The sequence below is a fragment of the Oreochromis aureus genome, linkage group 16 (assembly GCF_013358895.1).
Source record: "Oreochromis aureus strain Israel breed Guangdong linkage group 16, ZZ_aureus, whole genome shotgun sequence".
Classification (NCBI taxonomy): Eukaryota; Metazoa; Chordata; class Actinopteri; order Cichliformes; family Cichlidae; genus Oreochromis; species Oreochromis aureus.
Window position 1 is genome coordinate 27,040,558 of NC_052957.1, and position 27,237 is coordinate 27,067,794.

General features: G+C 41.2%; 2 protein-coding genes across 8 annotated transcripts in view; both read left to right on the plus strand.

Moving 5' to 3' along the window:
- Positions 1-3,150: 3,150 nt before the first annotated feature.
- On the plus strand, positions 3,151-17,758 carry lonrf2 (LON peptidase N-terminal domain and ring finger 2). The gene is made up of 12 exons (XM_031732902.2): positions 3,151-4,855; positions 7,139-7,257; positions 8,504-8,626; positions 10,151-10,309; positions 10,667-10,892; positions 12,923-13,022; positions 13,142-13,256; positions 13,478-13,599; positions 13,720-13,906; positions 13,997-14,131; positions 14,397-14,546; positions 15,142-17,758. The coding sequence occupies exons 1-12, from the start codon at positions 4,111-4,113 to the stop codon at positions 15,298-15,300; spliced, it is 2,340 nt and encodes a 779-aa protein (XP_031588762.1). The 5' UTR covers positions 3,151-4,110; the 3' UTR covers positions 15,301-17,758.
- Positions 17,759-24,177: 6,419 nt separating this feature from the next.
- LOC116314764 (mitogen-activated protein kinase kinase kinase kinase 4-like) overlaps positions 24,178-27,237 on the plus strand; it is a 96,951-nt gene continuing 93,891 nt past the window's right edge. For all 7 annotated transcript variants that reach the window (XM_039599699.1, XM_039599701.1, XM_039599700.1 and 4 more), the window contains exons 1-2: positions 24,178-24,457; positions 24,718-24,783. In XM_039599699.1, coding sequence (XP_039455633.1) covers positions 24,401-24,457; positions 24,718-24,783 — 123 coding nt within the window. In that variant the 5' untranslated portion in view covers positions 24,178-24,400. The remainder of the gene's footprint in view (positions 24,458-24,717; positions 24,784-27,237) is intronic.

Genomic DNA, 27,237 nt, shown 5'->3' on the forward strand with positions numbered 1-27,237 from the left:
TACAATACCCTATCAGACACGTGCAATCACAGGAAGTTGTATTGAGCATATAGAACTGCTTCGTGGTGCTTCGGGGGTTGAGTCACAGAGGCTTACACAATCCCTATTCAACTTTAAACTTAGAAAATTCTCAAGAGGCAATTCTTTCTTCGGTTTGCTATAAACCAACAATATTATATGCTACGTGGTTCTTTTCTGCACAGTGCTGACTGTGTCATCACTTCATTTTTTTCTGATAAATGTGTAGAAGGAAACATGATCAACAATTTATCCAGCTATGGTAAAAGCTCTTTGGGAAATGTGTCAGCTTCAGCGTCAGTGTTATCATTAGGATTATCTGATCCGCAAGGTGATGCGGATCTTTGACGCAACGATGGAAAAGTGATATCAGGATAGATGTGCAAATCAGCTTTTTATGTAAAGTAGTCTAAGTTAGTCTGATTTTACTGCATAATGATTTATTACAAAGCGTGGGTTTTTATTTAAAGGTTCATAACAGTTCAGGAACTGTGGATGTGGTAAGTTATGAGAATATTTATGAACCAGACTTAGATCAACATGTGTTGTTTTTAAACCACGTACCCTCGCTGCGAGACAATCCAACTTTTGCACAATCATTGTATGTGACCCTGACCGCGATGACTACAATAAACCAGCCTGTGATGGCATTGTGACTCACACTGCTGCTGTCAAACAACAGCTTAGACAGTTGTTACACATGTGACATTTACAGCTTCAAGTTTGTTTCACTAAAATCCCAACAGGGAATATTTTCTTGTGTATTTCTACTTATGTTTAGTCCATGCGTTTATTTCAAAAGGTGGACTACTGTGATCAATTATGATCAGGTTATCTTAAAAACTCCCAGAAAAGCCTTCACTTGATCCAAGAAAAAAAATCCTTATCATCACATATAAGATCTTGAATATCTTTAAGATAAGCCCCATCTTATCTTAAAGACCACATAGTACCGTATCACTCCATTAGAGCTCTTTGCTCTCAGACTGCGGGCTTGCTTTTGGTTCCCAGAGTATTTAAAAGTAGAATGGGAGGCAGAGCCCTCAGCTTTCAGGCCCCTGGGCTAAATCAGGTGACCCTGAACCCTCCCTTAGTTATGCTGCAACCAGCCTAGGCTGCTGGGGGCTTTCCCATGATGGACTAAGTATTTCTTCTACACTGCCTTCTTTTGACTTTCTGTGTTTATACACCGCTTTGCATTTAAGCATTAGTTATTATTCATCTCTAGATCTCTTCCACAGTGTGTCTTTTAACCAGTCTATCCCAACCAGTTGTTGAAGATGGCCGCCCCTCCCTGAGCCTGGTTCTGCCGGAGGTTTCTTCCTGTTAAAAGGGAGTTTTTTCTTCCCACAGTTGCCAAGTACTTGCTCATAGCTGGTCATCTGATTGTTGGGGTTTTCTCTCTATTATCGTAGGTATTTACTTTACAATATAAAGCACCATGAGGGGACTGTTGTTGCAGTACGGTGCTATATAAATAAATTTTAATTGAAACAATTCCTTGCAAACAGAAAATCTTTCATTTACCTACATTTTCAAATATTTGTTTTTCCTTGTCTGAAACAGAAAAGAATATAACTGAGTCTGTGCTGTTTCAGAACATACAGCATATTTCCAGCAACAGTCTGGGTTTCTCTGGATAATGCACAGACATTAATAGTGATCATTAGAAATACATCTTATATCATCTTCTCTTTTCTCTTTCCAGGGTCTCGTTTTCTGGAGGAAAATGACACCAATATTTTAAGTAGATGTTTTTAGTATTCTGAGCTGAACAAACATAATCCCATTTACTTTGATTTTGTTAGATAGAAGCAGAAAACTCACTGTCTACATAACATAATACACTGAGGACGAATAAAGGAGCTGAAACTCTTGAATCTCACATGTAGAGACAGTTTATAGGACACTGTCCCCAAACTGAAAATCAGCAGTATCATACAAGCTGTACTCAATATGCTGACATAGAACTTGTTCCAAATATTTCCATCTGTGTCCATCTTTTTAAAGAGTATATAACTTGTCCCCTTTCACCTGTTTTTTTCACTTTGCATGTTATTTGTGACACATTTTCATATCTAACTCTAGAAAGTAAATAGACAATAATATGCGCAGAGTTATGGTGGTTAGTGCACACATGTTGAATACAACTGATTTAGCACTAAACAACTTACAAACATGTTTTGGTGTTAGTTTTATTAATTGTTCCTGTAGGTATCTCAGCCCTGTCCATTAACAACACACCCAAAACGAAATAAATGTTGACATGCTACATTTGGTATACAGGAAGTAACTGGGGCACACGTTTTTCAACTAGGTCGTTTAATTTTGGTAGGTGGAGCAGACAGGTTGGATTTGTGTTTGGAATGCAAACCAAGCTTAAGACCTAATTTTTCGTGTATGTCTCATCCACTGATAATCATTTACCTCGTTTCTCCCTGTGTGTATGAGGAAGGTAAAAACAAAACAAAACAAAACAAAGGTTACAAATTAAGTTTGCTTATCGTTATATATTTGATATATTATATAAACCCAATGCACCTACAGCTGTTGGAGACCCTCTTGGCCGTGTCCCTGTGCATATACTTAGCAGCAGAGTCTGTACAACCTTTCTTTCGTTTAAAAGAATTCGGCCTTGTGTGGATTCCCATTACCTAAATTGGGTCACAGCTTTATGGAGTATTTAACAGCACAACAAAAGCTTTACTTGATCCAAAAGATAAGGTCGTAGGCTACACCAGACTTTTTCCCCCTTTGGCTTAAAGCAATAGCTCTTAACTATAACATGTCTTTCACATTTTAAATCCAAAACCAGACTTGACACACTGCTTATATAAAGCATTACATAAAACAATGAATCAGCTCCCACAGATGAAACTATAAGTTAAAGGGCATAAAGTAACTCAACCAGAACCGAAAACTGCGATCTCTTGTTTTACTCGAGGCTATTTTTGTAATATCATGTGTGAGACCTCGTTTAAATTTAAAAAACGTGAAGTGTCTTTTTGGTAAAGCACACAGACACTCATTCAGCGTTGTCTGCAAAGGTTATACAATATCATTGAGTTATATAAGTGAGCCACATAAAGGGCCAATAGGAGCTTGTCTCGTGTGTCACGTGTCGCCATGCGTCTGCTTCGGCGAATTGTATGCGAAATCCCAAAGCAGAACCTTTAGCAGCTCAAAGCTAGCTGGCTAACAACCAAGATGGATTCCTTCGGTGAGGGCTTTGTTTTTGTTTGGGTTTCCTCGCCGTAAAAGACGAAGAAATGACTTTCGAGGTCTTGTAAACGCACATTTTTTGGGGATATCGGTTCGGAAAGAGTTCCGGAGTTTAACAAACTGCGAAGTGGCAGTATATGTTGACCAGTTAACCAGTAGTAACGTTAGCTGGCTCCCCCGGACTTAACTGCTCCCGGGCTCTCTTATATAAACGCGGCCGATCCGCTGTGACTTCTTGGAGAAACGATGAGCTTGTGGGTCTGTGGCTAGCATTTATCCGCTCTATATGGGACTTCTCAGGCTCGAAACTTTACCTTTATTGCGGATATTTACCATCGTAACTACGAGTTAGCACGATCCATGGAAATTAAGCTGCTTATTTACTTAGCTCTTTGGATTTTACCCACCGGTTCGTACCTAAACATGCCGTAGATTCATTTTGTGTTTTTCTTTTTTCTTCTTCTAAAGAAGTTTCTGTCTTTAGACGGGACATAAATAAAACTACCTCCGCTATGTAAAGGGAGCGCTGAGGTCCCCGATACGCTGAAAGTTTGTGTAATAAATAACCCCGACCTTCAACCTCCAGGTGTTTGCAGTGAATCTACATCAGATACTGGGACTTATCGGGGACCAGCCATGCTACACAGGCGCCCCGTTTTATCTGGGTTGAGGTCTTATGCATCGGACTTATGGCCATCACTGAGAGTTGGACACAACTGGAAGTCTGGGTTGACATTTAAAAACGCAAAAGATGGTGTGCATTAACTCGGGGGAATTATTTCTTGTGGTGGAGAGTTTGTGTGCTTGTGCCATGTTCTCAGTGACTCTTATAGTCTTCTAAGCGTCTGATTTTCCAGTCGGGAGAAGAAGATGGAGACCGGACTAAGGTCTCACCAGGGCGAAGTGTTCGTCCACTCGCTCTCCAATCCCGGAGCTGCGGGGATCTGCCCTGAAATGTTGGAGGTAGCAGAAGAGGCCAGCCGGGCCGGGGACTTCAACTTGGCCGTGGAGATCTATAGCTCCCAACTCGCAGATCTCCAGCAGCCTGACAGGGGCTTGTGTTTGAGGAAGGCCGACTCGCTATCCCGTGCTGGCCGGATATCTGAAGCGCTGGACTCGTACTGTACAGCGGCCAACCTTGGCAAGCTACGCCCGGAGGAGCTTCAACTCCTGGTGGAAACCATTGCTCGAACTCTGCGTGAGAAAGAGCTGGGCATCCACGCCACGGTAAACGGGAGCAATAAACGCAGCAGTGGGGAAGACGGGTTTCAAAGTAGTGGGGAGTGTGAGGATGAAGAAGCCCTGGACTTGTTTTCCTGTCGTCTCTGCAAGTGTTTGCTCCACGAGCCCACAACGGTGGAGTGTGGACACACTTTCTGCAAACGCTGCACGGATGACGACTCTGTCACAAACTGTGTACACTGCAAACAAAATCTGAGCAGGAAAGAAGGACTGCCGAACGGCCGGAGAATAAACGTTGTACTCAGTGGCCTCTTGGACAAACTGTTTGCAACTGAGAGTAAAGCTAGGAAATTATGGATCGAAGGAGAGGATTCGTGGAAAAAGCAGAATCTTTCAGAGGCTCTGGAGAAGTACAACGGAGCAGTGGATCTAGGTAAGACTGCACACAGCCTCTACATGCGCACCGAGAGAGATCCATGCGCTAATTCCAGTGCTTAACTTGACAGATTGCAATTAAAAGTGTAAAGTTTTTGTGCAGATGACCTACTTCTTTCAGTCTTAACTTCTCAGTGTCACCAATGAGGGGCGCCACCCCCTCCTATCTAGATTGTACCGAGGTGTGGTGTTACGTGACGCGCCGTCCCTCGTTACCAAAGCCAGTACACAGCCTACCCGTGCACATAAAGAAACAGCAAAGCGGTTGTTTAGTGCTGCTTTTCCCTTTATACTTGGCAGGGCTGTGCTGTTTTCACAGAGCTGCAGAGGGGACGTCTCTATGTAGTTCTCTGGACTTGATGCCCCACTTAGTTTTTCCACTGTTATGTGATCTCCGTTATGTAAACCGAAAATTTTATTTGCTCAGTCGCTGCTGTATGAATACATTCATCAGATTTGTCTGGTCGGGTTGGGCCAGTCTCCTTCTAGAAGAAGGCCATCGTATTGTCTCTGGTTTGACATAACCTTTAACTCCTCCCCTTATATATGGTGTTGGATAAGCAGTGTTGGGTAACGTTTGGGTGAACGGTAGTTGGTCATTAATTGTACTTAAACAGAAAAACAACAGCCTATTTTAACACCCTCATTTGCTTCATCTTTATTTATTCATTTATTTTTTTAATTTTTTTGGTCACTTTAAGGACAGGTTGTCCCAAACATTATAAAACTGAGTGTTCTGTTATGTTGGCACATTACATAAAGGCTGCCAGTGTGTTTCATTAATCATGGGCCATGGCAAGTCTCATGTTGCACAGTTTGAATCCTCAGAAGTTAAAACTGACTCCTCCTTCCCCTCCCACATCTGGTCTACTTATTAAAGCAACTTTTAACTGTAATTCTTTTTTCAGACTCATCTTTAGTTTTCTCTGCTGTTCTCGCTTTAATGGCATTTTATAAAACTGATCAGCCTGATTCAGCTGAAAATCCCGAATTCACAGCTGAGATAAAAGGTCTATGCACCGTCCCTGTGGCATCCTTTCAGACATTTCTCTCCCCAGATCAATACTGATTCATGCCTTCTGTCTTGTGAATGACTCTGGGTGATGGGAGGACAGAGTGCTTTCACAGTTTTGTCACTGCCAGCCAGTGTTTTCCCAACAAAGACAGGAGGAGGCCGTCTGGTATCTGTCATTTGGATTGCATGTAATTGAATTATAAATTTAGCACATAATATGTCCTGATATGTGTGGTTTGCAAGGGTACGGCATGTAAAGCGTAGTCTTAAATTTTTGCAAATGGTCTCCATCTGGTTAAAGAGATGGAGAAAATGCAGAGTCAGATAAATGATGAGAAGTCTCAAAAAATGTTATTAGTTGCAGTTTTTATGGTAATGGAGCCATGTAGTTCTTTCTATACTATACTTTCCCCCAACTATTATGTCACACATATTGATGATAGGCTGGTCCTGTTGTTTGTTTACTGTCATACTTTGGTTGATTGTCCTTATCCTATGGGGAAAGTTTGCCCAAGAGGTTCAGACACCAGATTTCTGAACCCCTTATTAAGCTACACGGAAACTGTAGACACTGCATTGCTTTTTCTGCACTGAAACATTGGCTCTGTTGTGTACACATACACACACTTAGTAATGAAACTAACACTAGAAGACGGTAGCAACTGAGCATCTAAACTTCTGCAAACCTTTCTTCCTGTTTCTTTAAAACCATGTGCCATTTTTAGCTGTTCCACAAATGTCTTTGTTTCTTTCTGAATACCTGTTTAACTTGTATATTATGTTATGAACTAACTATCAGGTTGCTTTGAAATCTAAGATGACAGCGAGTGTTATTTCGCTTATCAAACAACTAAAAACTATGCAGACAAAGTGGGTTAAATACATTTAGGCTGGAACTTTTTCATCCTTCTCAAAGAAACCAGTGATGACAGTTTGGTTAAGTAATGCACGGCAAGTCCAACTTGGGTACAGTGTGTACTTTATCTGATCATTAGTAAAGTGCATAATTTGCGTACGTGATGCATGAAGCAGTGTGTTTATGTAGGCATGCATTCCAAGCAGATGAGACTAAATGTTAATGTCCGCTGGTGTGGCTGATGTCAGTTATTAGAGTTGCTACGTAAGTTACATGGTGTTCTAACACGTGAAACTGGTCTCATGCCACATGTTACATTATTGCCCTACTTCTGCTAGACCTAGAAAAACCATTCTATTGCCTGGAGACCTATCCAATGAACTGATGTCTGTTCATCCCTGTGTATACAGTGCCCTCTTCAGGCAGACTGTTGCATCAGCGGGCTGAGTTGCACCTGGAGATGCAGAATTTCAGCCAGGCAGTGCAGGATGCCAGCAGCCTCTGCAGGCTAAAAACCCTGTGGACAGAGGTAAGATGAAAAATTTGAAATGGGAAAAGTTTGAAGTGATTTATAGGACAAAATTAAATGTACCCGAGTGAGAATAAAGACCAAGACAAAAGATAATGGTCACATTTCATATTAGGTACTGCAGCATCTCAAATGTGACCAAAGTTGCAAAAGCAAACTTGCTTATATTTGCTATTTCATACTATCAATCCCTTTTTATACATTCTCATTGTTGTTAGTTATTGTGTAACCGTTTGTTCACAAGCATCACTCCCAACAGTCAGGCCTCTTATGATGAAATACAAATGGGCAAATTCTGAATAGGAAGCCAGCAAGATTGCAGCATTGCAATGTTTGTTGCAATTTCCTAATCTACAATTATTATACAAATGCTCACATAATCAGCTGTGACTTTGTCCTCCTGTTCGAGGTTTGGCTTCAGTAACGTGCAGCACATCTGTTAGAAACTGCAGGGCACAGAAATCATTTTGGCAAATGGCATTTTTCTATTTGTCTTATTAACATGTGGAACTACTAGCTTACAGGACTCAAACTAGAACCTGATTGAGATCATTATAAACTTAAACTAAAACAGTTTTTAAAGATGAATTGGGCATGCAGTCATGCTTCTTTTATTTTACCTTACTTTATTATACTGCAGTCTCTGCCCCGTGCTGTTGGTGTCTATAATTTGTTGTTTAAGTTTTGTTTTGTGTAGTTATTTTATTGATGTATGGAGAGTTTTGTGTTTGTTTTAAAAGCCCATCTAGGAACAGGTAATGCAAACTAGCTTAGGTTATAAATGCTGTGGTGTGTGGCATGGTTTGCTTAACCTTGTTCTCTGTATAAAAATAAACCGTGAATAAATATTCTGCTTCCTGTATTACCAGTCATTATTTCTGGCAATAAAAAGATGCTGAAACTAACAATGGTGCAATGATGTTCTTGACGACCTGTGACATGCAGGTTCTCTGCTATAGTCAGATAGCCTGGACCAGTGTCTAACCACTCAACACACATTATCGTGTGGTGAGATTTTTAGAATTTGCGTGTCACAAGGAGGAAAAAATGTTCCTATTTATTACTTTATTCAAGGGGTCAGTGCGTGTACCAGTAATAGTTGTGTATCTGGGTCACTAATTCACTAAGCTGTAGATTTGAAAATGTCATAAAGAAGGGACATTTGGTTTAAACTTGTTATTAATAGAAATGTCATTATCGCAGCCCATGCCTCAAAAATCAAACTCGTTTTTTTTGTCATTTTTAGGCTCACTATCTGAAAGCTACAGCACTGAGTAAAGCAGGCCGGAACGATGAGGCCTTACAAGAGTATTTCCTGTGTGTGGCACTAAAGCCCGACTGGGCCAAAGTGAAACTGGAGGCTCAGAAGGTAAGAGAATCATTTGTTGGTGTGAAATATGTAATTTGATACAGACTAAAACATGTCATAATTCTCAGAACCTCTTATCAAACTACAGTCGGGTAAGCTTTTAAATAAACTTGCATGTCTTGGGAGCGTGAGAGGAAACTGGGGATCCTGGAGAAAACTGGCACAGGGAGATCATGCTGTGACCAGTGTTGGGAAGGTTACTTTTAAAATGTATTCCACTACAGAATACTGAATACATGCCCCAAAATGTATTCTGTAACGTATTCCGTTACGTTACTCAATGACAGTAACGTATTCTGAATACTTTGGAATACTTAATATATTATCATGCTGTTTACAACTACGTGAATGTACTATTGCTGTGATTTATTACTGTTACTGAAGGTCCGAAACGTAGTAAAGGGACCTCGGCTAATACGTCGGGTTCGTGTCGGGCTGGTAGCCGAAAACTAGCTTTACTTTGTTGTCTGGGTCAACTTTGCTTGCGGAGAGAGAGAGGCGTTGAAAGGCTGCTCCAACGGAACTTATTTTCCCGGAGGAAAACACGAACACAGTGTACAGTTGAGTCTTAATAGCTTACTTACAAATGGGCTCCTCAGGCTCTCTTCTTGGCTGCTGTGGTTATTATTATATTTACATGCTTCCAGCTCCCGTTTTTGCTCCGTGACAGCTCGGACTTTTCCTTTCTCTCCTCCCTCGCTCACAGACACATAACGGGTATGGTAGTCCATTCTCCCTGCAGCACGGACTACACTGCCCATGAGGCTACATTCTTTAGAGCTATGCCTGTAGCAGTCTGCCTATTAGCTTAGCACAACAACAACAACACAAAGGCGCTCTCTCACCCAGGAAACACGCAGAGAGAGAGCGTCACCCTGTAACCATGGCAACCGTAACGCTGCCGCCTGGAACAACAGAACGTAGCTGTCAAACAAACCCAAACAATCCTGACCCGCGACAATATGAAACAGGGAAGTACCGCCGTGTATTCCATTTATTTCACCAAAGTAACTGTATTCTGAATACCACCTTTTTAAACGGTAACTGTAACGGAATACAGTTACTCATATTTTGTATTCTGAATACGTAACGGCGGTACATGTATTCCGTTACTCCCCAACACTGGCTGTGACACAACAGCGCTAACCATGTGCTGCCCACATAACTACATGATAGAATAATTAGTTTTGCTGATTCTCAATTTTGCAGCTGAAAGAGAAGGTTTCTCATTTGTAAATTCTGCTGTTGCCAGCGTCATTATAAAGCCTCTCTGGATTTGGCTCCACCCTTTAAAGGAAATGGGAATAATATAGATTGGGTTTTGTTTAGTTTTTTTCAAAATATGATTTAAGAAAGTGTAAATGCTTTAATCTAAAGCCTGGTTTCTTCAGTCTTCCTGAGAGTGACACAAATGAGTATACAGCTGTCTTTGACCCTGTTTTTGGTGACTTTCTTATGGTAAATTCTCCTGTGCTTGCTTCTTTGCGATTGTTAATTAGCCCCCTGTTTTGTTTCACCTTGAAGGTTCTGGGCGAGCTGTTCTCCTCTGTTTTTGAGAACGAGGATCTTCCAACGCCGTTGCACCCTCTGCAGGGAGGCCTGGCTACGCGTCTCATCAAACCTCCTGCCTTGCTCAGTTCATTGAGGCCACTCCCACAGAAACCAGGCTCATCCTCCTCACAGGTAACTGTATACGTATAAGAATCTGCCAAATCAAACATGCAGAAATACTCGCTCCGGTTTCGCTTGTGAATAAGGAAGAAGGCAAAAGTAGCTATTTATAAGGTGTTTGACGGTATCTTGATACATGGATATACAAGTGGTCTTAACAAATACATCTGTTGCAACCAACCCCATAACTACTCGAGTGACAGTTGTTGTAGTAGCATCTAATACAATATATAATATATAATGTATATAATTCTGAATATGTATAGATCTTCCACAAAGGCGCTTTTGAACTAATCATACTTTTTCTTTTTTTTTTTAATCCACCTGATATGCTAACGTATTTCTGTCTGTGTGTGTTTGTGTTTCCAGGACTCAGAGTTCACTGTGACTAAAAGCCCTCCAGTGGACGACTCATCCTCCAGACTCTGTGCTCTGTCTGCTGGTAAATCGGACCCTTCTCCAGGGGAGGGCAGCACTAAGAGCCTGGCTGATGTTTTGGCTGCACTACCAGCACCCCCTGGTGGCCTTAAGAGGAAACACAAGAGTGATGGACCTTCAGCAACCTTCAGCCCTCCCTCTAAACTTCTCAGAGCTGGTATGAAACCAAAATAATTCAGTTAAATATAATGTAATTTCTTTATATTGACCCCTGTATTGGAAAAGGGTAAAATATCTATAAAATATACATATAGATAGATATAAAAAAACACTAAACTGCAGTGACCCGATTCTGTTGTTACTTACCATAATGACCTTGCGTCGATAATTCTCAAATCTTGCCAATTTGACAGGACAAAAATACAGTATGTGTAGGAAAAGAAAATGGATTTAACAGACTGACAAAAAGCCTGCTAACTGCAAATTACACTTGGGTAAAATTAAACAAGGTAACAGGATCAGCAACAGAGTCATTCAGTCCTACTTATTGGTTTGAAATCACTGAACGTCACATCCCCTCTGAAACCTGCACTGCAGAACAGTTTTTGCATACATAAAGACATGAATAGCAATGATGTTTTGGAGAATTTCTCTGGTTTCTTTGAAAGATATCAGATATTGAAGGATTCTAAAAATTTCTTAAGGAGTCCTTAATGGGGTTTTTAGGATTCTGACTCAGCCTCCAGTAACTTGAGATATTCTGACTACTCAGGACCAAAATGTCTAATTTCCTAATTTAGTGTATTCATTGACATTGTGAAATACTGAATAGTTCAGTTAAACTGATGAGTTTATATTATGTTTTTCTTATTGTTATATTGATCATGGATTAGGACAGCAGGTTGCTGGCATTTTGTTGTTTCTTCTCCCTCTTTTCTGAGCAGTGCAGAGGCGTTAAATTTGAACGTACACTGAGAAATCCTTAGTCGTCACATCTGTCCAGATAATTTGTGAAAAGCTGGTTTCTATTTCAAGTGTAACAGCAAAATACGAGGGCGTAATTTTACCCAAATCTTGGCTGCATAATGAAAGGAAAATGAGTCACAGTCATGTAATTTTCCAAATAGCATTAGCATGTAGTGTTACTATTTAAAACAAGATCTGTGTCAAGAAAATGAAAAACGGATGTTCAGAATGTAGGTCACGCAAATCGGGTTCGTTAGGTAATGGACTAGAAAGCTATGTTGGTCTTGAACGTTAAGATGCTCAATCATCATCAGCCACGCACAGCTGTTCCATGAGGCTCACATGTATCTACAGATACCTGCGTTACTATGCAGTATAGCTCATCTAGATGGGCATTTTATTAAATCCCCATCTTTGGTGCAATGCCCCCAAAACACACATCTTGCAGGGGTATGTTGAATTTATGACAGCTTTATGATATGGGATTTATGGTGTGTACGATTAGGTTGGATGCTTACATAATCATTATACAACACCACAGCTGAGAAATTCCTCAGAGGGAGTTTTTTGGTCATATAATCACTATTAAACAGTATTTTCTGCTGCACAGTTCTTTTCTACACCGCGTTTTACACATTTGAGTTCATTAACATTTTCACAGTGTTTGATTGTCCTGCAGAGTTAGACTTTCAGCATAACACTTGCCTCTGAGCGTAACATTTAAGACACATTAGACATGCAGCGTGCTAACACTAATGATTTGCCTACTGCTGTGAAGAGATTGGCTTCAAAATAAGTGTCTCTTTGTCTCAGTTCCTCATATAGCAGGAGTGCATTGTGTTTGCTCTTGGTAACAACAGAGCTTTTTTTTTTTTCCTCTCTTCTTGAGATGTTTTAGTTTTGGTGTTAGCAGAAGCTGCTCTAGAGGGTATGACGATGGTGGACTGCAGCTGTTCTGTTTACCAGCCAGGGGCCGTTCTTATTCAGTAGATGAGGCATTAAATTTGATCGGCTCATTTAGAAACAGTTTCTCATCTCTACAGAAATAAGTTTTGGTCTTTTAGTTTTGTTTGAAAACAACGAAAAGCAAATTTTGCATTTTCCATATTAATTAAAATGATTTATTTCAATAAATCATTTTATTCCACTATTGAAGAAAACTCCCCGAGCCTACTTTTGCCAACAATACACATGTTAAAGTTTGTACTTGATGTGCTGCTGAGGTAAAGAGGAATCTTGCTGTGCTCAAAAACTTGCTGAGGATGATGATTTATTGTGCAGATGAGGCGGAGACCTGTCAGACGACTGCTGCTTGTGGCGGGAGATCAGTTCCTGCTGAGCTGTTGGACAGTGGAGACCTGGAGTGTTCACTCTGCATGAGGTGAGCTCACCCAGTTCAGTTTCAGCATTTGCAGTTTAAGCTTAAGATCTGTTAAATTAGTGTGTGCAAGTTTGTCATGTTGGCATTCTGCCGGGTGCTTTTGCTCATTTGTCGTCCAGATTGTTTTACGAGCCTGTGGCCACTCCCTGTGGACACACCTTCTGCCTCAAATGTCTGGAACGCTGTCTGGACCACAACCCCAACTGTCCTCTGTGCAAGGAGAATCTGTCTGAGGTACATTTGTTCGTAGAGGGTAGTGATGTCAGTGTGACTCCTGTGTAGTGTTTTCTTTTCTGTGTTCATAATGTTTAATGTGTTGTGAATGTGATGGAAGGTGTTGCAGGTTTCACTCATTCAGGAAAAGAATGAATGAATAAAATTGACGGTAATATTTTTCTTTGTAATGCTCATGTGCAGGCAATAGCAAACCAATGTGCTATTGTGTATTTTTACAGTATCTAGCTAGCAGGGGTTACAACAAGACCCTGCTGATGGAGGAAGTCCTGCAGCGTTACCTAGGAGATGAGCTGGCAGAGAGGAAGAAAATCCATGAAGAGGAGATGAAGGAGCTGTCCAAGTCAGTTGTACTAACACACCCGTGCACACATTCACAAATGTTCTACAAAATTCTTCAAAGCTATTGATTATTCAAACACATGCACAAAAAGTAACAGTTTCTTCACTGTGTCTCTTGCAGTTTAAACCAGGAAGTGCCCATCTTTGTGTGTACCATGGCCTTCCCCACCATCCCCTGCCCTCTGCACGTATTTGAGCCACGCTACCGCCTGATGATTCGCCGCTCAATGGAAACTGGTACCAAGCAGTTTGGCATGTGCATCACTGATGAGCTCAAAGGCTTTGCTGACTATGGCTGTATGCTGCAGGTATGACTTCCCTCACAGATTTTCTTGTGCGTCTCCGTGAGCAGTCAAATAGAAATCATATCAGTGCTGATATGAAATGCTGTGTTTCAGGTGAGAGATGTGAAGTTCTTTCCCGATGGCCGTTCAGTGGTTGACACCATTGGCGTGTCACGGTTCAAGGTCCTCAGCCATGGCCAGAGAGATGGTTACAACACTGCTAAGATTGAGTACCTGGAAGACAAGAAGGTGGGCGTGAGGAATGATGTGCTGGTGTTCTGTCAGTAGAATCATTTCAGACACTTTACATCACAATACTGACAATCACAGAGTGGCACAAAGCAGAGCTCGGGGGTTTTGCCTGTCACTGTTCAGCAGTGCAAAGAAAAACAAACTTGAGTCCCTGCTAGTGTGCCACTGGCAAATGTAGTCCTTTCATATGAAAGGAGAAAAAAACCATGTCATTGTTTATTGTTTTTTCTAAAACGCATATAAAATATGTCTGTCTGATCAGGTGGAGGGGGAAGAGCTGACAGAGCTTCTGAAGCTGCACGACTCGGTGTATGATCAGGCCAACGGCTGGTTCACATCTCTGAAAGACAACATGAAGAGTCAGATACTCAGCCACTTTGGACACCTTCCCAGCAAAGACCCGGACCCACAGGTCTGAAAGTGTAGTGTAGACTCACAGATTTTCATTTATAAATAAAAGCACAGTTTAATGAACACCGTGATGGCAGGAAAGAAAAGAAATCAGCAACATCTCAGGAATAGCCGCACAAAATTTTTTTGCTTTTGAATGAATTAGTGCATTTTATATTTGGCAAGGTTTCCAGTGTTTGCATGATATTAAATCCTGAAGATGCACCTCATTGCAAAGAAGGATGAATGAAAACAGAAGTCAGCAGACACATATTTGCCCTGTGGGTGACAAATTCAATTCAGTTTAGGTCAGTGTGACATCAGGCAAGATTCAGATCAAGACTCCTTGATACAAACCATCATTTGATTGCTTACAGCTTACATATGTGTGATTTATACTTATAATTGATATAGGTATGATTTTATATTTAAATAGCATTACCAATAACCTTTTTAATACCCTACACGAGTAACTGTTTTGGCTGCAGATGGCAGCCAAAGTCACATAAAATGACTCCATTAGAAAACTAGGCCTTTGCTAAGTCATGTGACCACTGAAGGTTTTTCTAATCAGTGTAAACTGTTTCTAAATTGAACAAATCTTTGTTGTACTACAGGCCAGTCCCAGTGGTCCAGCCTGGTCCTGGTGGCTGCTCGCTGTTCTTCCCTTGGAAAACCGTGCCCAGCTCACAATCCTGGCCATGACCTCCCTCAAGGATCGCCTCATTGCCGTCCGAAGAGTCCTCATCTTTGTCACTCGCAAGAGGCCACGGTGATGGAGGAGCTGCTTGGAAGAACCGCTCTGGCATCTATGCAGTTCAGAAACGTGTTCGGTCATTCGTCCGTTCGTCGGGTCTCTTCTTGACTGGTTCATTCACTTTGTACATGTGTTTACTCGTTCATTCTCTCATCTACTCCTGCGTCAGTTTACTCTCAGATGCTCATTCCTGTGTCACGTAGCCTTCCTGAACGCCCGTGTCAGTTCTGCTGAGAGCATCAGCTGGGTCACAGCACTGGCATGAGGGTGTTCCTGCTTTCTCTTTCTTCATCCAGCATCTCCCAACCAGCTTCACTACTCACGAGTGACCCAGACCACAACACACTTCTAAACCAGTGATATTTGACGTGGCGTTCTCAGTCTTGTTGGAGGAAAAATCGATCGGGCTGAGCAGGGATGCTTTCATTAGGGTCAAGATGGGCTCTCTCTATGAAGGAACAAAAACCTGTTCTCACATAAGCAGTGTGATCAGGTTCAAGAGGAATTTTTCCTACACATTTTAAGCAGTGTTTAACAAAATGGGAACAGAGCTGTGCAGTCTTCAGGATTCACAACTGGGAACCAAAAAACGGAAGAAACCCCAGTGATGTGACAGAATCGGCTTTCTGTGTTTTTTTTTTTTTTTTTTTTTTTTTTTTATATTATACAGATTTCATCTGGCTTGCTTGTGACATTTAGGAAAACACTCCTACAATGCAGTATTTATCATGAAAGGTGTAGCTTATTTTCTAATGAAGACAGCATGGTGGACTAGGAACAACTCGGGCAGACCAACACCCTGAAAAAGCATCATAAAGCAGGAGAGACAAATCCACACTTCCTCTCAGAGCTTTCAGAATAAAAGCAGTGTGTCTTATATTTATAATTTGGCCGTTTACCCTGGAGTTAAATTACTCTGGAGTCAGATTCAGGGTTGTGATTCCATCCACCCTTCAATAAAAAGACAGATACGGGGGTTTCTGCCAGGTTGCCCGGCCCACTTGGTAAGGATTTAAAAAAGCAAAAAAAAGATGTCCAGTAAGCGGACAAGCAGCTGATGCCTCGCTTGAAATCTTCCTGAGCCGAAACTTGTGCATAAGCATCAGTACCTCAGATTGTGTGAAAGGAAGGAATGAATGCCATGAAAGCCTTTGTGTTGAGATTGTGATTTCACTCATGCTAACACTAAAAACCACCACAGACTACAGTGTGTACGATCAAGTGCAACTCTACATCTGCACTACTCGTTCTGAAGAGCGATTGAGCGTAAGACTAAAGCTTAAACCTCCATCACTCAAGTTGTGCTAGTGTTTAGGAAAGAGCAGATAACAATGCATCCTGATAATGTTGATCTGGATATTTTTTAATTATTTTTTTTTTTTTTTAAATGTCCTAAATGTAGCATATCTTTGGGACTTCAAGTACAGATGTAGTTATAGGGGCTGATTGTGTATTTTTGTTTGTTTCTCTCCCTCTGCTATGCCCTTAGGTGTACGTATATGTTCAAAATTTAATTTGGGTGAATTTCTGTGTGTATAAATGTAACTCTGAGGCCTTTTTAATGTTTTATTTAAGGAACGTTTCAACAACCTTTCTCTCTCATCCTCTTCCTGTTCATTTACATGCACACTGTAATGCAATTCCTGGATTTTTCTAATGAGCTGTTGGATATGTTGATATGAAGTCACCCAAGCACTTTATATGTATCTCTGATGCCTGACAGACATGCCAATGTGAACATTTGCAAAGAGTTTATTTTTTTCTTCTTTTGTAAACGTTTTTGCTGCTACAGATCTGTTTCTGTTGGCACTTGACATCAACAGTTGTTGATTTGAAAATCCTGAAATCGGCGCACAATAATGATCCTATAAGCCAAATTTTCATAATGTATAAAGTTTTTTGTTTTGTTTGTGTTTTTTTTGTTTGTTTTGTTTTTAAATTGGCCTTGAATTTCTTTGTATCTGGTTGTTAAATTTGGGTTTATACCCACAATTTCAAGCTCTCACAGTGTCTGTTAGCAATAACATATGAAGCATGCCAAAAAGGGGGGAAGAAAACAAGAGCAATGGAGGTTTTTAAAAATTCACGACATAATTTTGCACGTGTGGATTTTCTTAGTGAGAAAATGAATGTAAATGAGAAAATTCTACTTAAATGTCTGAAAGGAGATTTCTATATATTTATCCTACGGATGGAATTCAGCAGTTCTCAATAATAAAGAGCGTTCTGTGTCTCTTTATGCAGACTTTTAAGCAGATTAGGTCGTGGCTATAATTGCATTGTCAGTGTGCATATAAATGCATATTCTCTCTGTGTTGCTGTTTCCTTTTCAAATGTTTGTGACTCCACTGCAGTCACGTGCTCTCTGCATGGGAGCAGTGTTCACAATGTGCTGCATTTCCCTGGCGTATTTGTAAAGGGAGCTCTTATACCTATTTTTTATTGCAAATAAAGGAAAGCACATTCAGTCGTGTCCACCTGTTTTGTAGCCGTTTCTGAGTTTGTTATCTCATAAAAGTAAGGTAGAGAGGCATGTAGTTTATGTACGCCTACGATGGTGATTTTTTTTTCTACTTGATATTATCAGTTGTCATATAAGATGTGGCCTATTTGATGGTTAACAGCCAGGCAACAACCATAGATGTTGCAGGTATGTTGTTTATACGGTCATGATGAAAAGCAAGTGCACCATTTTTTAGGTATAAGGTTTTATCAGGGAACGGTTAGGGAACTGAAGGAGAAAAATTATTCATGAATGAATAAAATTGAAACCATTTAAGATGTTTGACCGCTTTCCCAGGAGTGGGCTTCCCGGCAGCTTCCCCCCAATGTCAGACTGTGCAATGCTCAGAGAAAGTGCAAAACACAGAAGCACTACCCAGAATCTCAGACTCTACAGGCCTCAGCGTTTTGCATGTTAAAGTTTATGGCAGTATAATTAGAAAAAGACTGAACAAGTATGGCTTTTTTGGAAAGATTGCCAGAAGAAAGCCTCTTCTCTCTAAATAGAAGGTGGCTCACAGCTAATGTTTGCAAAGTCACATCTGAACAAACCTCAAGACTTCTGTCCTGAAGTTCTTTGTGCATCTGCAGGATCCGGGGACCTTGCACTTACTGATTCTTAACTAAATCCATAATCCAAAATTCTTCCACAATTCACAAGTCATTAAGAACATTTCAAGTTTTTGCCTTTAAAGGTGGTTCTACATTGGCTCCTGGGATGTGCTTAGTTTTTCACACACTGCCTTTGCGTCTTGGTTCAATTTTTTGTTAAATAAATGACATGATGTAATATGACATGTGCTCTTGTTCATATGAAGATGACCCAATTTCAACTCCTCCTACGAACAAGATCATTTTTGTATTATGCCCTGATATTTAAAACCTTAGAGGGTGTAGTTTATCTGCACTTTATCCCATTAGGTTCCTGAGAATCCCAGTTTCTAGTCGTAACAGGGAATGAGGCCTGAGACATCCAATGTGAGCTCATCAGACTAGGCAAGGAGAGAGGGAACATGCTGGTGTGGTGCTGCCTTCCTCCTCCCTCAGTGAGACTGCAGATTTGGCTCACTCAGCCAGTGTAATCCAAACAACAAGCATCTACCTGTTTCATTCTCCTCTTAGGCTCCACTGGTGTTTTATATAGTCTGTTCAGTGTGACTGTTACTGGGCAAAATGAATTGTGGATGTGTTTGGGTCTAGCAGCTGTGCGCCACAGGGGGGCAGTGTTTGCTGGAAGATAGCAGGTGAGCTGAATCATGGGGGCATTGAGTTCATACAGGCCTCCAGCTGAGAGGAGGCAGAAGAATATGGTAACATCATCATCACATCCATGTAGAACATCCATCATGTTCTGACACGTCTTTGGTGTTACACAAAGTGCATGTTGTCAACATTACAAAAGCATCCTGACAGCACTGCCATCCGATAAACAGCATCGTTTACAGCCACACAAATAACCACAGTATGCACACAGCTTTTGGTATTTTCAAGAGATGTGGATGAACTTCATTTTCAATCTTTCTCTTGTGCTATCTTCAGGACAAAGGGATCAAAAGTGCACATATGAATCATCATACAGAGACTGAACACACATTTTCCTTTAAAGGAAAAATTAAGTACAACATTTTAGAAGAAAACTAGGTGTGCCTCCCACTTTCTGCTAAAAAAGATAAATATGCTTAGCAAACTGATTTTTGTCCAGATATGTAATTTCTGCCTCCTGTTTTTTAGGTCCAAAGAGCACGAGGTGTTTTTTCTTCCCACCCCAGGCATCTTTTTCATCCATACACCAACACGCCTTTAGTGGTGGGAAGCCATGCTAGCATTTCCAACAGTTACATGTCCTGCTTCAGGTAATCAGTGGGACTGAGGCCTAGGCTGAGGAAGAACTAGTCACTCACAATCCTGCTTTTACCATCGAATGCGACAAAATGGCAAATCTTGCAAATCCAGCTTCATCGACATGCTGACATGCAGTCACACATCACAGCTTCAACGTCACACAAGATGAAGGAGGAAGCTGTGGTAGATCAAACACAAGCAGAGTGTTAGCTCAGTGTTTGACCCATCCGAGTACACAGCCAAACTAAACACACACACAAATACAAATACAATGAAATTCATACTCATACTCAAAATGTGGTTTTAGTGTCAGGGTTACAATTGAGTTATGGTTAGGTTTAGGGTAAGGGTCAGGGTTAGGCATTCATCTTTGATTATTAGGGTTAGGGTAAGCGGCTAGGGAAAGCATTATGTCAATGGGAGGTCTCCACAAAGATAGCAAACCAGACGTGTGTGTGTGTGCCATTATGTACATAATGTGTGACAGACAAGTTTAAAAATATCAGTGTGATGATTGGTGTTAAAGATATTTAATAGCTATCGCTCCGTGAATGGAGTTATGGTTGTGCCTCACCCTATAATAAAACTTGGAAAACCTGCTTACAATTGCAATTTGTTCTTACTCTTATTCTCATCTTATAAACTATTTTTACTTTCTGAACAGTTAAAACTGTTCAGGCTAAAACTGAGATCTTTTTAAAAAGCTACAGACACACACAAAAGGAAAATATCTGGATCAAAGCCTTTTCTGTAATCTAGCTCTTGGTCCCTGTTTGACCTGATTAACAGCCACAGGTGTTGAGTCACTGTGTGTGAGTACCATCTAATGACATTAGAAACACAAACATGAATGTCCAGTGACAAAAGCCACTTCCTCCACCTCCAAGGTGTGGATCAGTGGCAGTGGGTGTGTTTGTCACAGGGATTAAATGGTATTGTTTGTTATTTCAGGTTCAGCCCGGTCGTGCGCGTCGTTAGAAACTTCTCCTTCTGACTTCCCCTCCACGGCGCTGTTTTTGATTTCATCATCATGTTTCATAGCAAGACAAAACTCAGATACAGATGATACTGATGAGTAACCTGACACATGGAAAATTACCTTGTGAGAAGAGCTTGCTAAAAAAGCACACAGACACACGTCTTTGATGCGATCTGACAAGCTCTTTGGTGAAGAACCGTCTGAGATAAACATGCATTATGAAAACCTAAGAGAGAAAAATGAAAAAGAAAATACCTGCAAATGGGCAAACACTGAGGAGCCGAGCTTCAGCGAACACTGAGCGGTGCCCCCCATGAGTCACTCTGGGCAGGCTCACGAAGAGTCTGAGTATATTTTCCAGGTCTAGAATAAACTAAGCAGCCTAATTTACATGTCCAGCCTGGAATCTCCAAAATATCCCTTCTATAGATAACACATGAAAGCAGGGCACACCCAGTGGTTGATACTTTGATGTCTTTGGGTCATCCCCCATCATCACCTTCAAAGGAAAGACTCAATCAAGCGGGCAAGACCATAAGTTTTAGGGCACAGTGCAAAATTATTTTTATCCCCAACAGGATGTGAAACAGCAGCTCTTACAATAAAGACATATGACCCAATTCTTGCCTTCTGATGTCTTCATACTTTGTCCTTGCTACTCCATTATGTTCCTTCCCATATAGTCCTTTTTTCCCCAAATGTAATTGTTGTAAAAATCTGTGAACCTCATTTTCTTATAATGATACAATCAAAGTTGTGTTTTTTGCTTTTTTATTTAAAGTGCCCCTTTTCACAATGGCAATAATATTATACTGAAGGTATGTTTATATATGTTTACTTGTACTCCAGATTCCCGTGGTTTAGTTCCATGTGGGCTGACTGATGTTCTTTTTTTCTTTGTTTTCCTTTTTTTTGGTGTACGTGGATTGACAGTTTAAAGTGAGCGAGGCAAAGCTTTAGCATCTGGATTACCAGAGAAATGTAAAACTGTAGCATAGTGATGGGCATGGATACAGAAAAGAGAACAAAAGTAGCAATCAAACAAACAAACTGTGAATTTGCTGCAGAAAACAGACTGAGGACAAATTGCAGAACAAGAATCAGGAAACAGTAAATACTGAACTGACTGGCTGAAGAGCTGCGGATGGATAAAAACAACAGATGTAAATAGAGGGCTACAATTTAAAAAATACAAAAAGTTTGAATTGTCTTATCCAAACTTGCAAATAAAGTTGTCATTATTGGGACTCTGTTGGTGGCTCGTGAAGACACAACAGTGCATCTACCAAGTTTTGTCATTAAATTTCAGCCTACTAGTGTGTTCTTCCAAGTGCTAAATGGTAAACTTATACACTGAGTGAACTTCGACCTGATTGAGCTAAGGTTATAGATTCAGCATGTGTCTTTAAGGTCTAGCAAATTTCATAGCAATTAGCCACAAAACTGTTAAGATATTTCACCTAAATGTAAAGGTATTAACCTAAGAAGGTGCAGGAAAAGTCCCAGAGTCACCAAGTAAGTAGCATCCATGCCAAAAGGACTATAAACTCACTGGTCATTTGTACATCCTTGTCAAGAATCTCCCATTCTACCACCATATCCTAAATGTGCTGTGTTGGATTGACATCTAGTAATTTTTCAGGCCATTTGACTACAGTGAACTCTCTGTCTTGTTCATGAAACCAGTTAGAGATTATCTGGGCTTTGTGACATGGCACATTATCCCACTGGAAGCAGCCCTCAGAGGAGCACACAGTGGTAAAAAGTGGATAGACATGATCACCAATAATACTCAGACAGGTCATCACCTTTAAATGATGCTCTCCTGGTATTAAGGGGCCAAAAGTGTGCAAAAAGAATATCCTCCACACCATTAGACCATCAGCTGCTTGTTCTGATGACCTCAAAGCAGGATGGATCCATGGTTTCATGTTGTTTACACCCACCATCCAAGTGTCACAGCAGAAACTAAGACTAACCTGGCTACATTTTTGTTTTGGTGTAGCCTCAGTTTCCTGTTCTTAGCTGGCAGGAGTGGTACCAATTGCGGCCTTCTGCTGCTGTAGCCCATCTCCTTCAAGGTTTGACGTCTTGTGCATTCAGAGATGCTCTTCTGCATACGCTGATTGTGGTGGGTGGTTATTTGAGTTATTGATGCTTTCCTATTAGCTTGAAGCAGTCCAACCACTCACCATCAGCAGTGCATTTCACCCAGAGAACTACCACAAACAGGATATTTTTCTCTTTATTGTCTCTAGTGCATTTTTCGTGGTAATATCAATTGTTGAGTTGACCCATTTCAGCCTGGACTGAAGCCGTAAAACAGCAGACCTTTACTTCAGACATTAGTATCCACATCACATCCAGCATTAGTCATCAGGGATGCTGGAGGACAAATTATACAACATGACTTGTAAAAGAGGATGCTGATATCATCGTGATGTGATATGTTATCAGTATGCAGCTAACAAGAGACATGGCTGCTGACAGGTACTGTAAGAGGGATGGCAGCAGGAAATAATGCAGCCCGTCTGCAGAGCAGTGACAGCAGTACTGAAATATTTATCACTGTTTCCATTTCACATGCTCTAATTGCCCTGTATCCCTGTCTGAGAAGTGGGGGGATACAAACAAAAGCTGGAAGAAAAGAAGAAAGTAGGAAAACTGTTTGCGTAAAGGCAATAAACTAGACTTCCCAATAGGTACGCATTTACAATTACTTACATTGTAACTACTGACTAGATTTGTCATTTATCTGATTGCTCTGATTAGTTGTGCTTTTCGCATAAGGGTCCAAAAAGCTATGTTTTGCATGGACTAACCATGTGTGATTAGTTTGTGTCTACTTACTTGATAGGTGCGTGCTAGCTTCTGCATAGCAATAACGGTTATCAGCCATGCTAGTATCAACTCCATCCTCATTCTAGCAAACTTGAATATACACAAGAGTTATTTTAGTTTTGTATTTTCTAGTTATTTTTATTTAATTTAAGTTTTTTTTTTAATTCGGTTAGTTTCAGTGAGTTTCCAGAGTGGATTTTCTTGTTCAAGTATAGTTTTTATTGTTTAAAAATGTTTCTGTTTTATTTTGGTTTTTATTACAATTTAAGTATTATTGCATGTAATGCATATGTCAGAAGCTAAACTAACAACTAAAATGTTTTTTCACATCTAGTTTTTCTCAGGAGGTGCACGTCGGGTTACGAGGAAGCATAAGGAGCAAGGTTAAAAGGCATTTCCTGCAGAGATTTAAATCAGGCAGTGCTCCAGCGCTAATGTTTAGTAAGGTGGGAGCAAGAAGAAATAAGTAATCCTATGAGTTGGGTTGTGTTTGTAACTGCTATATATTGTTGAACGCACTTGTGTGAATGCGCATGTGCAGAAATGTTTCGGGGTGGTGAGGAGGGGGTGAGTTTGGTTCCGGGCCCCAGAAAATCTAGTGCTGTCCCTGGGACAAAGGGGCGGGGAATGAGGAGAAAGAGAGGCAGAGAGACATAGGGACTGACTGCGAGAGAGAGAGGGCGGAGAGAAGCGAGAGAGAGAGAGAGAGAGAGAGAGAGAGAGAGAGAGAGAGAGAGAGCGCGCAGCAGGCAGCGGTCCGGCACTTGGTCGGTATGTTGCAGCAGCAGCGGAGCTTCTGTCTGGGACTATAGCGAGAGAAAAACGCGCCTTGGGTTGAAAATATTAGTAAGGGGATTAAAATTAAAACTACCCGAGGATGAGACATACGGCGTTCGCCTGAAGGAGACTAAAACACGCCGTTATTCCGCTAATTTACCACCTTTTTTAAACGAAAATGGCGAACGACTCTCCGGCTAAAAGTCTGGTGGACATAGACCTGGCATCCCTGAGGGTGAGTGTGTTTCACAGTGACATTTTCACGCTCGCGTTTACCCTCTTTCTCCATCTGTTCTTTTTACAAAAAAATACAATCACACAGCGAGGCAGTGCTGTTGTTGACACAGCCCTACGGCAGCTTTTCTTTGTCTATATCCGCTGGCATGAGAAGCGAACCGGGCGCAGCCGGCTCCTGCATCGAACGAACCCGCTTGTAATTGCTACGGGGAATCAATTAATCCGCTTCTGCTGTTTGTCTTTTTCTTTTAAATCCAGGATCCTGCTGGGATTTTCGAGCTGGTGGAAGTGGTCGGAAATGGTACATATGGACAAGTCTACAAGGTTGGTCTGAGCCTCCATCTCTCTCCCTGTTTCTCCCAGTGTGTGTGTGTGTGTGTGTGTGTGTGTTTAAGTACCATCTGAGAACAAACTGGCGGCGGAAACTGGAGCACAAACATGCATTTATGTATTTTTTCCTCTCTCACGGTCTCAGGAACACGTTTATTATAACATTACCCCCTCCCCTCCTTCACTTGGGACCAGTGCGGTCTGGACTGGATTATCTCTGATAGCGTTTTGACCTCTCTCTCTGCTTTACATCCATTTATTTATTTTAATTATTTCATCTTAATGTTATTCAACGATGCTAACAGCATCCCGGTAACGTTAGGCCTATTTTGGTCCTGAAGAGATCCCTCCTCCCTCTTCTCCTCCTCTCCTCATCCACACCCCAGTGAAATATTCCTTGCACAGTGCACGCGTTGCCTCGCACTGACAGGGCCAACCCAATCCGTGCATGACAGGCTTCACCACGCTGACCGACTTGTGCGCCATTGGGTGGGCGGTGTTTCATTGCGCATTTGTGCACACCGTTGCCCGGCAGGCCCTTCTGCTGGAGCGGCCCTGTGCTGCATTAATGGAAGGGGGGGAGGCGGTAGGCCTGTTCATCCCATCACACTTAGCGGAAAAGGCATTTGACGGAGACCTGGTGCTCTTGCAGCCCAGTTTTCCACCTCCATAGCCTGGCAGAGATGAGCAGCAGAGCAGCGACATCACCCTGTTGTTGTTATTTGGCAAAACTGAGAGCACACGGGAAAAAAAGGAGGAATGGGTTACAGCTGATGGATCTGCCAGAGCTTCTGTTGAGCTGGCTCCTGGAAAATAGTGTGTCACACACATGCAGCTTTGTATCGTATAAAGCTTTTGCGTTTCTGAATGTTGCTGTGGTTTGTTTTCAAAAGATGTCACATGAATATCATGTAAAACACAAAGCAGGTAAGGCTTGGGTGGCTGTGACCTGCAGTCATTTTCAACATCCAATACTTGTGTAGCACAAATTGCAAGTCAAATCTGTGACCCACTCTTATATTCCTGAAGCTAGAAAATAGTCCCCGTATGTTTGTGTGTTTTTCCCCTTCTGTGCTGCATTCTAGCAATGGCATTGGCCCAGCCCAAATCCTTTTGGAATAACTCCAACTGAATTTCACTGAACAACAAACACCTTGACTGAGATTTGTGGTGCACATGCTCTCGCCAATAGTTTTTTTTTGTAGGATTAATTGAAACACTGACTTTAGGTTTTGTCGAGCTCTTTTCACACGTGAACACACATGACATTGTCTGAAGTTGTTCTTTCCTATATGTCACGCACAGTGGGAGGAGTGCGTGCCGGCGCTGTGATTTCAGTGCTGCAAGTACACCGTTAATTTAAGTGTGTTGCCTCTCTGGTACGTGCAGGAGGCATGACTTTACTTGCTAGCTGTGAACAAACCAGTCTTATCACATGAACTGTTCTTAAATCTGCGCATCTGGACGTCACACAGATTTTATAGTAGAGAACTAGGAGGTTATAGTGTGATGGGTGAATGTCTGGGAAAAGTTCGGGGCTGCTATGCATAAGGTAAGCTAGGCAGGGGTTTAATACAGTCAGCTAGCTTAATCAGCTCTTACTAAGCATTAAATCGTGATTTAATTTGGATGACAGAATTGTTTTTGGACAGTACACAGAGGGAGGGAGTAATTCTGTCATTTAAGTATGACTGCAGCTGTCAGCCAGTGTTTTTGAACTGGATAGCAGCAATATCTCAAATGACAAAACTAAATTTTTAGAGTTTGCCTTTATTCCGGTGCCCAAAAGACTTTAACAAAGAGTTACATCAGCCTCATAATATGTTTAGTACTGCTGTTATGGAGGTTGTAACATGTGGTAGAAATCGTGACATGAAGAAGATTGAAAATAGATTAAAGTTATACATAAATATGTTCATATAAGACAGCTGGAACAGGCTCCAATCGTAGACAGTATAAAAAATGGAGGCTGCCTCCCTATCGCAAAAATGAAATTGATACATAAGTGCCTTAAACCTGCAAGGCCACCTGATGGCGATAGCTGTGGTTGCCACAAAGGCTTCTGGTCCTGTAGATGTCTGCGGGAAAATGTCTTTTTACTTGACCTCCATAAATGTTTCCTCCTGAATTTATCGGCTCAGTCACTCATTTCAAATTGAACGGAATAAGTCTATTTTATAAATCTTGGTCAAGCCTGTGTTTTAAAATTAAGGACTGCGTGCTCATTGGCTAATAAGTTGTCAGTCATTAGCCACTTGGCTACTAAGATAAAGAAATGCTTATCTCAAGGCTTCAGTCGGAACTTCAGAATCTAGTGGGTGACATTATTGTAGCCATGTCCATCTTTTATACTGTCCACACCACCTAGTGGTCCTGCAGTCCTGAAGTGGATAAGTAGGAAAAAATAATGGATGGATATATGCTATGTTGTTTATGTATAGCTGGTTA